At 39.8% G+C, this 17500-nt stretch overlaps 2 protein-coding genes across 2 annotated transcripts in view; one reads left to right on the top strand and one right to left on the bottom strand.

The window, feature by feature from the left end:
• LOC106090101 (uncharacterized) overlaps positions 1-17500 on the bottom strand; it is a 339431-nt gene that overhangs the window by 202850 nt on the left and 119081 nt on the right. Inside the window, exon 3 of the mRNA XM_059369225.1 lies at positions 1194-1240. The gene's annotated coding sequence lies outside the window, so the exon portion shown is untranslated. The remainder of the gene's footprint in view (positions 1-1193; positions 1241-17500) is intronic.
• LOC106090099 (septin-2-like) overlaps positions 17491-17500 on the top strand; it is a 1257-nt gene continuing 1247 nt past the window's right edge. Inside the window, exon 1 of the mRNA XM_013256186.1 lies at positions 17491-17500. This exon is cut by the window's right edge and continues 1247 nt beyond it. Within this exon, the coding sequence (XP_013111640.1) occupies positions 17491-17500 (10 nt within the window).

The raw sequence follows: 17500 nt of genomic DNA, 5'->3' as shown, positions 1-17500 counted from the left end.
GATCTGGACCATTTGCTGATTGGAAGACGGGAGGCTTAATATAAGTCACTGTTTCAAATTCCAGCGAAATCGGGTTATAAATGCAGTTTTTATGGGCTTCAGACTTTTAATCGGCAGATCGGTCTATGTGGGAGCTATTGGGTTGCCCAGAAAGTAATTGCGGATTTTTCATATAGTCGGCGTATAGTCGGCAGACACACGGACATCGTTAAATCGTCATAGAATTTTACGACAATTCGAAAAATATACACTTTTAAGGTCGGAAATGGATATTTCGATGTATTGCAAACGGAATGACTAAATGTATATACCCCCAATCCTATGGTGATGGGAATAAAAATAAATTTGTGCTTGGTTTTTTGTCTGTTCCGTATAGACTCAAAAACGGCTAAACCGGTTTTCTTGATATTTACACAGATTATGTATAATGGCCCCCGCGGTGAAAATGGGGTACTACTTTTTTTGATATCTGAAGGGAGGCACACTCTCCCTCTTACCCAGAAACGCCAGATCTCGGAGATGGGTAGTGCGATTTAAGTGAAATTTTGTATGCTTTCTTTTAGTAACCTTAAACCAAAAATTTTAAATCCAAATTTCGGATGGGGTACCTTGGGTAGCCATCCCACCCCCAAAAACCTATCAAATATATATTTATAGACCAATCACGACAATTTGGAACCCAAAGGAAAGGTAGTTAAGAGTGGGAGTGGGAAATAAATCTGATATTCAAATACGGTGTTTGGGAGGCCGCTCCACCTACCCTTAAATCAGACATATTTACCGACCATGCTAATATGGGGCTCAAACTAAAGGTGCTTGAGAGTAGAACACGATATTGATATCCACTTTCCCTACCAAAATTCTGGGGATTCTCCCCTTCTCCAAAACACCCCCCAAACATGACCTTGAAAATTTGACAAAACTTCCTATAACAAGCAAATATTAACAAAATCTTTTATTTTTTTAACATTTTTGCAAAATTTCTAATGTTTTCGGTAGCAAATTCTATCAAAAATATCTCAGCTCTCAATGCATGTGTCTTGTGGTTGCATTTTGTACCACACATACATTTTCAGTCACCTACCCCAATTGAAATGAAGTTATGACTTGGACCATAAAACCAAGCATCGTTATAGCCATAAACATGAATTTTAGATATTTATAAGTAATTATGAACTTTGCCATATAAATACCTTTTCAATCTTTTGCCATATCCTTTGGATCGTCCTTGTGGAGTCGTCTGCAAAGAAATTAAAAGTAATAACATTTTTAATTGGATCATTTTAACCCGAATAATTTGTAAATATTTTTAATTATTTATGGCAATTTTAATTAATTTACACTCAATTGATTTGCCCAGGCAATCGGATCGGAGGGGGATGGTGTTAATTTGAAGAAATGAAATTGCAGCTAAATCATTGACAAAACAAAAAAGTCTGACTGGTGCACTTAAACTATATTTTTTGGAAATATGGACATGACATTCGAAGAGCAGGGAAAATGTACTAAGGTGATTGGAGGCCTCCGTAGCGCAGAGGTTAGCATGTCCGCCTATGACGCTGAACGCCTGAGTTCGAATCCTGGCGAGACCATCGGAAAACATTTTCAGCGGTGGTTTTCCCCTCCTAATGCTGGCAATATTTAAGAGGAACTACGCCATGTAAAACTTGTCTCCAAAGAGGTGTCGCACTGCAGCATGCTGTTCGGACTCGGCTATAAAAAAAGAAGGCCCCTTTTCATTGAGCTTAAAAACTTGAATCGGACTGTGAGAAGTTTGCCCCTGCTCCTTAGTGGAATGTTCATGGGCAAAATTTGCTATTTTTATTTGATCTTAAGTATATACAAATTTAGATTTCCACATCCTTTCCACAGGCCATATCGGATAAAAGATTATATGGGAGTTATATCGAATGAATGTGGCTGCTACAGCCTTTAAACTCTTTATCGGATAAAAGATATATATAGGTGCTATATCTATATCTGAACCGATGTTAACGAAATTTTGCACACATATGTAGACGTCAAATCAAGCACCTCTTGCCAAATTTTGTAAAGATCGGGCCAAAATTGGAGCTGCTATACCCAAAAAATTCTATATCGGATGAAAGTTATATATGGAAGCTATATCTAAATTTATACCGATTTTGATGAAGTTTGGCACACATATAGAAACGTTAAATAAAACACCCCATGCCAAATTTTGTAAAGATCGGACCAAAATTGTGGCTCTACAGCCGTAAAAGGCCATATCGGATGAATGATATATATGGGAGCTATATATAAAACTGAACCGATTTTTATGAAATTTTGCATATATATGAAGACGCTAAATAAAGCACTTCACGCCAAATTTTGTAAAGATCGGACCAAAATTGTGGCTGCTACAGCCTTAAAACTCCATATCGGATGAAAGTTATATATGGAAGCTATATCTAAATCTAAACCGATTTTGTCGAAATTTTGCCCACATATGGAGACATAAAATTAAACACCCCATGCCAAATTTTGTAAAGATCGGACCAAAATTGTGGCTCTACAGCCGTAAAAGGCCATATCGGATGAATGATATATATGGGAGCTGTATATAAAACTGAACCGATTTTTATGAAATTTTGCATATATATGAAGACGCTGAATAAAGCACTTCACGCCAAATTTTGTAAAGATCGGAACAAAATTGTGGCTTCTACAGCCGTAAAAGACCATATCGGATGAAAGATATATATGGGAGCTATATCTAAATCTGAACCAATTTTATGAAATTTTGCACACATATGAAGACGCCGAATAAAGCACCTCACGCCAAATTTTGTAAAGATCAGACCAAAATTGTGGCTCCTACAGCCTTAAAAGGTCATATCGGATGAAAGATATATATGGGAGCTATATATAAATCTGAACCGATTTTTATGAAATTTTGCACACATATGAAAACGCCGAATAAAGCACCTCACGCCAAATTTTGTAAAGATTGGACCAAAATTATGGATGCTATAGTCAAAAAATTCCATATCGGATGAAAGTTATATATGGGAGCTATATAAAAATCTGAACCGATTTTTATGAAATTTTGCACACATATGAAGACGCCGAATAATATACTTCATGCCATATTTTGTAAAGATCGGACCAAAATTATGGCTGCTATAGTAAAAAAATTCCATATCGGATGAAAGTTATATATGGGAGCTATATCTAAATCTGATCTATCTCGGTCTATATGGCAGCTATGTCCAAATCAGGACCGATCTGGGTCAAATTGCAGAAAGATGTCGAAAAGCCTAACACAACGCACTGCCCCAAATTTCAGCGAAATAGGATAATAAATGTAGCTTTTATGGGCCTAAGACCCTAAATCGGCGGATCGGTCTATATGACAGCTATATCCAAATCTGGACCGATCTGAGCCAAATTGTATAAGAATGTCGAAGGGTTTAACACAACTTACTGGGCCAAATTTCGGCCAAATCCGACAATAAATGGGCGTAATATCTGTTATGGGCTTCAGACCTTAAATCGAGAGATCAGCTTATTTGGCAGCTATATTCAAATCTGAACCGATCTAGGCCAAATTGAAGACAGATGAGTGAAATACGAGTGGCCTAATGCAACTCACCGTCCCAAATTTCAGCAAAATCGAATAATACATGTGGCTTTTAGGGGCCTAGGACCCTAAATCGGCGCATCGGTCTATATGGCAGCTATAACCAAATCTGGACCAATCTGGGCAAAATTAACGACGGATGTCGAAGAGCCTAACACAACCCACTGTCCCAAATTTCAGCAAAATCGGATAATAAATGTGAGTTTTATGGGTCAAAGACCCTAAATCGGAGGGTTGGTCTATATGGCAGCAATATCCAAATCTGGACCGATCATGGCCATATCGCAGAAGGATGTCGACGGGCTTAATTTAACTCATTGTCCCAAATTTCGCCGAACTCGGACAATAAATACGCCTTGTATGGGTCCAAAACCTTAAATCGAGAGATGGGTCTATATGACAGCTATATCCAAATCTGGACCGATATGTGCCATATTACAGAAGTATATCGAGGGATTTATTTTGCGTCACTGTCCCAAATTTCGTCGTTATCCGACTATAAATGAGATTTTTATGTGTCCAAAAACCTTACATCGAGAGATCGGTCTATATGGCAACTATATCCAAATGTGGACCGATCTGGGCCATATTGAAGAAGGATGTTGAGGTGCCTAATACAACTCACTGTCCCAACTTTTAGCAAAGTTGGATAATAAATGTGGCTTTTATGGGCCTAAGACATTAAATCGGCGGATCGGTCTATATGGCAACTATATCCAAATCTTGACCGATCTGAGCCAGATTTAAGAGGGTTGTTGAAGGGACTAATATAACTCAATATTCCAAATTTCAGCAAAATCGGATAATACATGTGGCTTTTATGGGCCTAGGACCCTAAATCGGCAGATCGGTCTATATGGCAGCTATAACCACATCTGGACCAATCTGGGCGAAATTAACGATGAATGTCGAAGAGCCTAACACAACCCACTGTCGCAAATTTCAGCAAAATCGGATAATAAATGTGACTTTTATGGGCCAAAGACCCTAAATCGGAGGATTGGTCTATATGTCAGCTATATCCAAATCTGGACCGATTTGAGCCATTTTGCAAAAGTATGTCGAGGAGCTTAACTTAACTCACTGTCCCAAATTTAGGCGACATCGAACAACAAATGCGCCTTTTATGGGCCCAAAACCTTGAATCGACAGATCGGTCTATATGCCAGCTATATCAAAATCTGGTCTGATCATGGCCATATAGCAGAAAGATGTTGACGAGCCTAATTTAACTCACTGTCCCAAATTTCGGCGTTATCCGACAATAAATGCGCTTTTTATGGGTCCAAAACCTTAAATCGTGAGATCGGTCTATATGGCAGCTATATCCAAATCTGGACCGGACTGGGCCAAATTGAAGAAGGATGTCGAAAGGCCTAACCCAACTCACTGTACCAAATTTCAGCAAAATCGGATAATAAATGTGTCTTTTATAAGCCTAAGACCTTAAATCGACGGATCGGTCTATATGGGGGCTATATCAAGATATAGTCCGATATAGCCCATCTTCGAACTTAACCTGCTTATGGACAAAAAAAGAATATGTGCAAAGTTTCAGCTCAATATCTCTATTTTTAAAGACTGTAGCGTGATTTCAACAGATGGACGGACTGGCATGGCTAGATCGTCTTAGATTTTTACGCTGATCACGAATATATAAACTTTATAGGGTCGGAAATGGATACTTTGATGTGTTGCAAACGGATTGACAAAATGAAGATACCTCCATCCTTCGGTGGTGGGTATAAAAATCAATAGACATTTCTTATTTTGGCTTGATATTAATCTTTTTTACTTTCTGTCTACAGAAAGAAACTTTCTATCTATAGAAAGAAACTTCTCAGGTGCGGTCCATGGTGGAAGGCAAAGGAGATTCGGCCTAACCGAAACTCGATGATTTTCATTCTCACTTTTTTTTTTCCTTCCAACAACATTTTAGCCACAATCATTGTAATCACTCTTTTTTTCTCTCCCTTTGTTTTTCAGTGTTTCGTTACACCCCAATATACCCCAAGTCTTCTGCATTGTCAAATGCAGAATGCAGACGAGTTGAAATCATGAACATTTAGATAAATCCGGCATGCAGTGTCGATGCTTGTCCTGCATAAATCCTGCATGCAGTAAAGTTCTCTATGCTTCCTCAATTTGAAATAATACCGGAAAATTTTCAAAAATCAGCATTTCCTTCTATGAGCATGCAGTGAGGACCCAAAAGCAAAATGAAGTCAAATGCAGATGAAGCAGAGTCCGCAAGTAGAAGAACAAAAAAAAAAAAAGAATATTTCACTCACATACGATATGCTACAATTGCATTAATATCTAGGAATATATGAGTAGAGAGAAAAACACAAACACACACACACACACACATTTGTGAGTGTGTGTGTGGAAGGAAGATTGAAGCTATTAAATCCATAACATTTGAATAAAATATGACAGATTGTATAAAGTGTGGGTAAGTGTGAGAGGCGGAGAGAGATGGAGAGAGTTAGAGACAAGATTTGGGGGCAAATTTATGTGTTTAACTTCAATTGTGTAGAAAGGATTTATTCTTGGCAATATAAACTTATTTGGCATTCATTTGAATGGGTGTACAACACTTAGAGAAATGGCGAGGCAAACTCTTAGAAAAATATCAATAATATCAAAATTTAAAGAAATCGATTAAGGGTTTGCTGTAACTCGCGTATATAGGATATGCCTCAGATTCCGAAGCCACCCCAGCTTATGGGTCAGCATGTCCGTCAATGGTGCTGAATGTCTGGGTTCTAATCCTGACAAAAACATGCGAAACTTATTTCAGCGATGACTATTCTCTCTTCCACTTATGCTGGCGAAATTTCTGAGGCCACCTAAAAATTCTCTAGAAGAAGATTTCGAACAGCGGTTCGCCATTCACACTTAGCTATCAACAAAAGGAAACATAAAATTGAGCTGAACCTTGAAAGGGATAGTCTGTCTGATGACTTATCTCCATGTCTAACTGTCTGTCCTTCTTACCATCTATCTGTCCGTATATTTGTCCATCATTCTTTCTCCCTGTCTGTCTGTCCATCTAACCGTCTGTCTGTCCGTCCGTCTGTCCTTCAATATGTCTTTAATAACAGAGATATTTAGCTGAAACTTTGCATAGGTTCTTTTTTTTTGTCCGTAAGCAGGTTATGTTCGAAGATCGGCTATATCGGACTATATCTTGATGTAGGCCCCTTATAAACCGATCCGCCGATTTAGGGTCGTAGGCCCATAAAAGCCACATTTATTATCCGATTTTGCTTAAATTTGAGACAGTGAGTTGTGTAAGGCTACCCTACATCATTCCATAATTTGGCCCAGATCCGTCCAGATTTGGATATAGCTGCCATATAGACCGATCCTCCGATTTAGGGTCTTGGGACCATAAAAGCCTCATTTATTATCCGATTTTGCTGAAATTTGGGACAGTGAGTTGTGTTAGGCCCTTCGACATCATTCGTTAATTTGGCCTGGATCGGTCCAGAATTGGATATAGCTGCCATATAGACCGATCCGCCGATTTAGGGTCTCAGGCCCATAAAAGCCACATTTATTATCCAATTTTGCCGAAATTTGGGGCAGTGAGATGTGCAAGGCTACCCTACATCATTCCATAATTTGGCCCATATCGGTTCAGATTTGGATATAGCTGCCATATAGACCGATCCTCCGAATTAGGGTCTTGGGACCATAAAAGCCTCATTTATTATCCGATTATGCTGAAATTTGGGACAGTGAGTTGTGTTAGGCCCTTCGACATCCTTCGTTTATTTGGTCTAGATCGGTCCAGAATTGGATATAGCTGCCATATAGACCGATCCTTCGATTTAGGGTCTTGGTACCATAAAAGCCTCATCTATTATCCGATTATGCTGAAATTTGGGACAGTGAGTTGTGTTAGGCTCTTTGACATCCTTCGTTAATTTGGCCTAGATCGGTCCAGATTTGGATATAGCTGCCATATAGACCGATCCTTCGATTTAGGGTCTTGGTACCATAAAAGCCTCATTTATTATCCGATTTTGCTGAAATTTGGGACAGTGAGTTGTGTTAGGCCCTTCGACATCATTCGTTAATTTGGCCTGGATCGGTCCAGAATTGGATATAGCTGCCATATAGACCGATCCTTCGATTTAGGGTCTTGGGACCATAAAAGCCTCATCTATTATCCGATTGTGCTGAAATTTGAGACAGTGAGTTGTGTTAGGCTCTTTGACATCCTTCGTTAATTTGGCCTAGATCGGTCCAGATTTGGATATAGCTGCCATATAGACCGATCCTTCGATTTAGGGTCTTGGAACCATAAAAGCCTCATCTATTATCCGATTGTGCTGAAATTTGAGACAGTGAGTTGTGTTAGGCTCTTTGACATCCTTCGTTAATTTGGCCTAGATCGGTCCAGATTTGGATATAGCTGCCATATAGACCGATCCTCCGATTTAGGGTCTTGGGACCATAAAAGACGCATTCATTGTGCGATTTTGATAAAATTTGGGACATTGAGTTGTGTCAAACCAGCAAAACTTAAAGCTTCTAGGAACCGAACAAGGATGATCGAGAGACCGGTTGATATGGGAGCTACATCAGGTTAAAGACCGATTTGCGCCGTACTTGGCACAAATTTCAGCCAAATTGGACAAATTGCTGGCGACATATGTGAGGAACTATGCCATGTAAAAACTTCCTCTCAAAAGAGGTGTCACACTGCGGCAAGCCGTTCCGACTCGGCTATAAAAAGGAGGCCCCTTATCATTGAGGTTGTGCATAAAATAGAAAAATCCTTCAATGCCAAAACGTACACACTGGCGGTATGCATTGACATCGAGGGGGCTTTTAACAATGTGCGGAAGGACACATTGATTCAATGCTTAGACCATTAGCGGGTGGACCCGGTCCTTAGAGACTGGATAAACCATATGCTAAGGAACAGGCGGATAAATTGTGTGTCCCATGGCATGAATATAAGGGAGAAAGTGGCACAGGACACGCCACAGGGGGGCATTTATCGCCACTCCTATGGGTGACCAAAATAAATGACCTATTACGGATGCTGACTGAGGAGGGAATTGAACCCGCCTGCTACGCAGACGATGTTATAATACTTCTAAACGGTAAGGATCCAAACAAGCTATGCAGAAGGGCCGAAAGGGTCTTGCATATGGCATATGACTGGACTAGACCCAGAGAGGCATTTAATCGCCACTCCTATGGGTGCCCACCATGAATGACCTATTACGGATGCTGACTGAGGAAGGATTTGAACCCGTCTGCTGCGCAGACGATGTTGCAATACTTCTAAGGGGTAAGGATCCGAACGAGCTATGCCGAAGGGCCGAAAGAGTCTTGTATATGGCATATGACTGCACTAGACCCAGAGGTCTCAATGTTAACCCAGAGAAGACTGAAATATGTCAGTTCACAAGAAAGACGAAGGAGGGCCAATTTAAAGCACCACGTTTCCTCAATAGGACGATTTCGATATCTGACAAGGTCAAAGACTTGGGAGTGATCTTGGACAGGAAACTGAATTGGAAGTGTCACATTCTGAAGCGTACTGAGTAAGCTCACAGATTTTGGGCACTATGTAGACCGGCCGTTGGCTCGAAATGGGGTCTGAAGCCGAGAATAGTCTACTGGCTCTACAGGAGCGTGATAAGACCAATACTTACTTACGCCTCAGTAGTTTGGTGGACTGCTTTTGAAGAATAATTGCAACATAAGGACCATACAACAGGTTCGGAGAACATGTTGTCTTGGCATAGGCGGAGCGATGAGGACCATGCCCACTAGGGCACTGGAGACAATTCTAGATATCCGACCCATCGACATACAGATTAAAAGTGAGGCGGAAACTGCGGCTGTGAGACTTAAGACAATGGGAGAAAGGATTGAGGATAGGAGCAGCTCATACCATTGCGGTATAATCGAGGCGACGATAGGAAACCTGGAAGGGAAGGGAAAAGGTTTCCGATCGGATACCTGAGATGAACCCTGAAGTCGAATGCGAGGCCCTACTGCCATCGGCACAGTCTTGGATTGACAGAACCCTAGTATTGCCATCTAAAGATCATCTTGCACGGATGGTTAAAAGCTAGAGGACAGAGTGGGCCGGGGGGTTTACATTGAGATAAACCTTGAAGTCGAGTGCAAGGCACTGCTGCCATCGGCACAGTCTTGGATTGACGGAACCCTAGGATTGCCATCTGAAAGATCATGTTACACGGATGGAAAAAAGCTAGAGGACAGAGGGGGCCGGGGGGTTTTGCATTGAGAACCTAGAGACTGAGATCTGTTTTAGACTGGCTGAACATAATACTGCCCTACAGTCGGAGATACGGGCGATCACGGAATTCGTGAAGTGGTGTGGTGCTAACTCGAGGACCTCGAGTCTGAACATCATTACCGTTAGTAAAATTGCCATAAGGGCAATAAAAACCAGGACGGTAAGGTCACGAACAGTATTGCAGTGTAAGAAGCAGATTAACGCCTTCTCTGAGGAAGGGAAAATTCGCATCGTTTGGTTGCCAGGCCATAACGGAGTAAGGGGAAATGAAAGGGCAGACGATATGGCGGTGAAGGCCAGAGGACTGCTGTCAATAAACTTGGTTAACCCGAAGACTTTCGGGTCGACGTAGTCCAAGTTAAGAATGTGGGCGACGAATTCTCATGCAACATTGTGGAACAGCGAAACGATCGGTAGGACGGCGAAAATCCTATGGGGGGATCCAGATTGTGAGAAGACGAGGCTATTACTGAAAGGAAGTAAGGAGGAGGTCAGTATAGCTATTGGTCTCATAAAGGGATAAATAAGACTATGAGCTCACTTATGTAAAATCGGTGAGGCAAGTGATTGTATGTGTAGGGCATGCGGGGAAGATGATGAGACGTTGGAGTATTGCCTTTGTCATTGTCCGGCTTTCGCATCTAACAGATACCGAAGCTTAGGTGGAGAAACAATACCAGACGTGAATTAACTTAGGGTGGTGGTATTGAAAACTTTTATGGATTTTGTCAGTAGCACGGGATTCCTAACTTAAATTTTTTTTATACCCTCCACCATAGGATGGGGGGTATACTAGTTTTGTCATTCTGTTTGTAACTACTCGAAATATTCGTCTAAGACCCCATAAAGTATATATATTCTTGATCGTCATGATATTTTAAGTCGATCTAGCCATGTCCGTCCGTCTGTCCATCCGTCTGTCCGTCCGTCCGTCCATCCGTCCGTCTGTCGAAAGCACGCTAACTTTTGAAGTAGTATAGCTAGCCTCTTAAAATTTTGCACAAATACTTCTTATTAGTGTAGGTCAGTTGGGATTGTAAATGGGCCATATCGGTCCATGTTTTGATATAGTTGCCATATAAACCGATCTTGGGTTTTGAGTTCTTGAGCCTCTAGAGGGCGCATTTCTTACCGTATTAGAATGAAATTTTGCACGACGTGTTTTGTTATGATATGCAACAACTGTGCCAAGTATGGTTCAAATCGGTCCATAACCTGATATAGCTGCCATATAAACCGATCTTGGGTCTTGACTTCTTGAGCTTTTAGAAGGCGGAATTCTTATTCGATTTGACTGAAATTTTGCACATCGTGTTTTTATATCACTTCCAACAACTGTGCGAAGTATGGTTTAAATCGGTTGATAACCTGATGTAGCTGCCATATAAACCGATCTTGGGTCTTGACTTTTTGAGCCTCTAGAGGGCGCAATTCTCTTCCGATTTGGCTGAAATTTTGCACATAGTGTTTTGATATCACTTCCAACCACTATGCTATGTATGGTTGCACATCGTGTTTTTATATAACATCCAACAACTGTGCGAAGTATGGTTCAAATCGATCCATAACCGATCCATAAACCGATCTGGGGTCTTGACTTCTTGAGCCTCTAGAGGGCGCAATTCTCTTCCGATTTGACTGAAATTTCGCACATAGTATTTCGATACCACTTCCAACAACTGTGCGAAGTATGGTTCAAATCGGTGCATAATCTGATATAGCTGCCATATAAACCGATCTGGGGTCTTGACTTCTTGAGCCTCTAGAGGGCGCAATTCTCATCCGATTTGACTGAAATTTTGCACATGGTGTTTCAAGACCACTTCCAACTACTGTGCTATATATGGTTCAAATCCGTCCATAACCTGATATAGCTGCCATATAAAGCGATCTTGGGTCTTGACTTCTTGAGCCTCTAGAGGGCGCAATTTTCGTCCGATTTGGCACAAATTTGGTACAACGGCTCTTCCCATGGCCTTCAACATAGTCAGAATCAATCTATAGCTTGATACAGCTCCCATATAAACCAATCTCCCGATTGTGCTTCTTGAGCCCCGAATCGGACTATAACTTGATATAGCTGCTCCTTCGTCCTTATTCATTATACTTTGTTTGCCTAAAAACAGATACTGCGCAAAGAACTCGACAGATGGGGGGTTTATAAGATTCGGCCCGACCGAACTTAGCACGGTTTTACTTGTTCTATGTTACTTGTTTGGTAAAAAATGTATACCTGTGACTTGTGAAAGTTCATAGCTCCTTAACACCCGCTTTGGATGCCCTGAAACATGGACCTTATAATTCAGTTCATTTAAAATCTTAAGACATTCACCATTTTTTTTGAATTGGCAGTACCCTGTGCTTTTTTCATGCACTCATTAGTAATTCCTTAGCCATATGCTTCCCTTATTTATTCCCATGCTCTCCGGCAGCTGCTGTGCCACTCTATGAAGTCCTTTTAGACTTGACTTCTCCATGTCGCTGTTCGTGTTTTTTTTTTTTTTGTTTCCTATTTTTCAGTGAAGCTATTTCTTGTCTGGTTGGGTATATTTATGGTTGTGTATCATTTACACTTAATTAAAAGCCAAAGTTGAGTACTAAACTAAGTGTGGCACAGTAGATGAGCAAGAGATCGAGATGGAGAAGAAAACGAAAAACACCCAAAAAGTCTAACCAAAGGAACAGGATGATGGGAGAATAAAAATAATATAAAATTAACAGAAATACGTTTAAATTACACACTTTTCGGTGGAAAGAGAGACAGACAAACAGACGGACGAACGAACGAACATAGACAGCCATAGTGGCCCAAGGAAAAATGGAGGGGTGGGGGTGCCTCACTGAATTACATGGCCTGAGTATGTCGTTTTGTGGGTGTTAACTTACTAATAAAATAAAATGAAAACGAGATAACCAGAAGAAAAAAAGATGCTAACCTCCCCGATCAGGCCGAAAGTTGAGTTGGGAGGCAAAGACTTTGTTACAAATTGAATTGAGCCAGTCAGTATCCTTTTTAAGGATACTTCCAAAGCCAGCATCTTGGCAAAAGGAAAAATACAGAGCAGAAAACACAGCAATGAGAAGTACAGAGAATATGACACAAAACGGCTGAGATAGGAAAAAAAGGACCTCCCTCAACAATCAGGACTTTCAGGCTATAGAAAACATACATATAAAAGTAAAATATCATGTTACAATTGTCGTTGTCTTCCTTTGCGTTTTTTTTGGCAAAGATTGCTTTTTTTGGAATTCTACAAAAACTTCCTTAGCCATGGCCCTGCGTGTATGATTATCCTAGAGCCTTTTATGCAATCCTCATCATCATCATCATCATCATCACCATCGTCATCACACATGGCATTCAATTCCATTTCTTGGCAAAATATTTTTTCGAGTTAGACGACATAAACCAAACACCCACACCCACACACACACACACCCACACACACGCTCATACAAATGGTCAAAGCGACATAAGCTTGTGTAAAGGATAAGTAACAGTCTTGATTTGGAAATACCATAAAGAAAGAGTAAAAGGGGATTTCACACTCACAAAAAAAGTCTCTCCCTTAACCATAGGGCATTGCAATGAAGAAGATGTTGATTAAAAAGTTGCCTTGTAATTTAAGGGGTGTTTACACTCGCATGCCATGGCAGCAAAAAAAAAAATGGCAAAGCCTCAAAATTAGTCGGCACAACGACCTTAACTACTTGTATTCACTTACATGATAAGATATGATGGTAGATCCTTTTTACCACCCTTTTGCATAATACCCACAAAATTGCAACCAACTGATAATTCCTTAAGAAGGACTTCTGTGTGACACATGATTTCGAAAATCTTAGAAGAATAGCCGCATTATTTCACAGCTTTTCATTTGCAGGAGATTTTCTAAGATGATAAGAATTTCAAAAAAAAGGATTTTCTTATTATTCGCTTGTCAAATCCATATAATTCTCAGGAAAAGCAGAGCACATGTTAAAGGATCTATGATGAAAATACTAAGGAAAGGCAAAAGTCGGGCGGTGCCGCTTTATAATACCCTACACCTACCCCATAAACACAAAAGGGGGGCTACATCTTATTTTAAAATAGATGAAATAACTACGGTTGACAAATGACAATAAATTACCCAAAATCTGAGGAACATATAGATGGGAGCTACATCTAAATCTGAACTGATTTGGACCAAACTTTATGGATATTGTGGAATTTTTCGAGGAAAGCGTTGTACAAAATTTTGGGAAGATTGGTCAATAAATGCGCTTGCAGTGGATCTAAAAGTGTAAATCGGGCGATAGATATATATATATATATATATATATATATATATATATATATATATATATATATGAGAGCTATATCTAAATCTGAACCGATTTCTAAGAAATTCGCCAATAATATCGAGTGTCATAAGAAAATCCTTCCTGCCAAATTTCGAGAGAATTGGTTAACAAATGATAATTTTATTGCTGTATTACTGCAAATCGGACGAACATATATATGGGAGCTATATCCAAATCTGAACCGATTACAATGAAATTCACCAATAATGTCGAGAGTCATAAAGAAATCCTTCCTGTCGAATTTCGAGAGAATTGGTTAACATATGTCCATTTTATTACTGTATTACTGCAAATCGGACGAATATATATATGGGAGCTATATCCAAATCAAAACCGATTTCCGTGAAATTCACCAGTAATATCGAAAGTCATTGGAAAATCCTTCCTGCCAAATTTCGAGAGAATCGGTTTACAAATGACCATTTTATTGATGTATTACTGCAAATCGGACGAACATATATATGGGAGCTATATCTAAATCAGAACCGATTTCTAAGAAATTCGCCAATAATATCGAGTGTCATAAGAAAATCCATCCTGCCAAATTTCGAGAGAATCGGTTAGCAAATGACCATTTTATTGCTGTATGACAGCAAATCGGACGAACATATATATGGGAGCTATATCTAAATCTGAACCGATTTTTATGAAATTCATCAGTTATGTCGAAAGTCATAAGAAAATCCTTCCTGCCAAATTTCGAGAGCATCGGTTTACAAATGACCATTTTATCGCATTATTACTGCAAATCGGACGAACATATATATGGAAGCTATATCCAAATCTGAACCGATTCCCATAAAATTCACCAGTAATGTCCTTCCTGCCAAATTTCGAGAGAATCGGTTAACAAATAACCATTTTATTGCATTATTACTGCAAATCGGTCGAACATATATATGGAAGCTATATCCAAATCTGAACCGATTTTTTCTAATTTCAATAGGCTTCGTCTCTAGGCCAAAAATTATGCCCGTACCAAATTTGAAGATGATCGGATGAAAATTGCGACCTGTAGTTTGTACACAAATTAACATGGACAGACGGACAGATGGACGGACAGACGGACGGACAGACGGACTTTGCTAAATCGAATCAGTAAGTGATTCTGAATCGATCGGTATACTTATCAAACTATCTCTATCTCATTTCCTTTTGGGTGTTACAAACAAATGCACTAAGTTATAATACCCTGTATATAGTAGTGGTGTGGGTATAAAAAACGCATCTAACAAGTAAAAAGGCGTTTAGTTCGGCCGGACCAAACTTTGGATACCCACCACCTCGGGTATGCATATATCAACCACCTTTCGTCATAATGCGGTGGAAAATGCATAATTTATGCCCCCATAGCAGGTTTATCAAAATATGGTCCGTTTTGGATCAAATTCGACACGGATATTGAGAGGTCTTATAGGTACAAGTCATTGTTCAATTTTGTAGAACAAAATATTAGCCGTTTTGGTAGCTATATCCGAATATAGACCGATTTGAACCATACACGACATGGATGTCGAAAGGCCTAACATTAGTCACTGAGTCAAATTTCAGCGAAGTCGGTTTGTAAACTTGCTTTTATGGGGACAAGAGTTTAAGTCGAGAGATTGGTCTGTATTAAAGCTATATCCAAATCTGAACCGATCTGGGCCAAATTGAAGAGCAATGTCAAAGGGCCTAACATAACTCACTGTCTCAAATTTCAGCAAAATCGGACAATAAATGTAGCTGCCATATAGACCGATAGCTGCCATATAGACCGATCCTCCGATTTAGGATCTTAGGCCCATAAAAGCCACATTTATTATCCGATTTTACTGAAATTTGGGCCAGTGAGTTGTGTTTGGCCCTTCAACATCCTACGTCAATTTGACCCAGATCGGTTCAGATTTGGATATAGCTGCCATATAGACTGATCCTCCGATTTAGGGTCTTAGGCCCCTAAAGGTCACATTTATTATCATATTTTGCTGAAATTTGGGCCAGTGAGTTGTGTTTGGCAATTCAGCCCAGATCGGTTCAGATTTGGATATAGCTGCCATATAGACCGATCCTCCGATTTAGGGTCTTAGGGCCATAAAAGGCGAATTTATTGTCCGATGTCGCCGAAATTTGGGATAGTGAGTTAGGTTAAACTCCTTGATATACTTCTGCATTATGGCACAGATCGGTCCAGATTTGGATATAGCTGCCTTATAGACCGATCTCTCGGTTGTAGGTTTTGGGGCCATAAAAAGCGCATTTATCGTCCGATGTCGCCGAAATTTGGGACAGTGAGTTGTGTTAGGCCCTTCGACATCCTTCTTCAATTTCATTTAGATCGGTCCTTCTTCAATTTCATTTAGATCGGTCCAGATTTAGATATAGCTGTCATATAGACCGATCCTTCGATTTAGGGTATTAGGCCCATAAAAGGCGCATTTATCGTCCGATGTTGCCGAAATTTGGGACAGAGAGTTAAGTTAAGCCCCTCCACATATTTCTGCAATTTGGTCTAGAACGATGAAGATTTGCATATAGCTGCCATATAGACCGATATCTCGATTTAAAGTCTTGGCTCCAAAAACTTGGCATTTATAATCATAAGGCATAAGGAATGCAATTTTCACCGGATTTTGGTGAAAGGTTGTTTACATATACACTCGAGGTGGTGGGTATCCAAAGTTCGGCCCGGCCGAACTCAACGCCTTTTTAATTGTTTTAAAATCATTTATTTTCTAAAAAATTTTCCATTTTCGATATTTCTGTTCTCTTTCTATGTTGTTATAGATTATTAATGTGACATAGGGCTATGATAATCTTATTTGTTGCCTCGGGACATTTTTATGGCTACTACGCTACTTTCGTATTTAATTACCAATTTTACCCATTAGACGTTTATGACTGTCAGGTAGTTGAAACTATTGAATTAAATGTTCTCTTCTCGTCGTATGGCTAAAGGTAGGTCACACTATGACACTTGAATACCTGAAGACCAAAAGGTCGCTTTGAACCGAAAATTCCAAGCCACCAAATCCTCTGCGATTTATATTTCCCTGAAATTTTAAAGTAAAAAATTCCAAACCTTTGAGTAGGAATTGGGTCTTCTAGCAGGTAGAAGTAATTATTCATGTAGAGCGTCCATAAATTACCATACAAACATGAAAATCTTTGTAGTCTTTAACGAAATCTCGAGAGGGAAAGATTGAAAGAAAACTATTGTAAAGAAATTAAAATCCTAGCAGCTGAAATCCTTTTCAACTCAACAATGACCATAG

Source organism: Stomoxys calcitrans, chromosome 5 (genome assembly GCF_963082655.1).
Source record: "Stomoxys calcitrans chromosome 5, idStoCalc2.1, whole genome shotgun sequence".
In the NCBI taxonomy this organism is placed as follows: domain Eukaryota; kingdom Metazoa; phylum Arthropoda; class Insecta; order Diptera; family Muscidae; genus Stomoxys; species Stomoxys calcitrans.
This window is presented reverse-complemented; position numbering and strand designations above follow the sequence as displayed.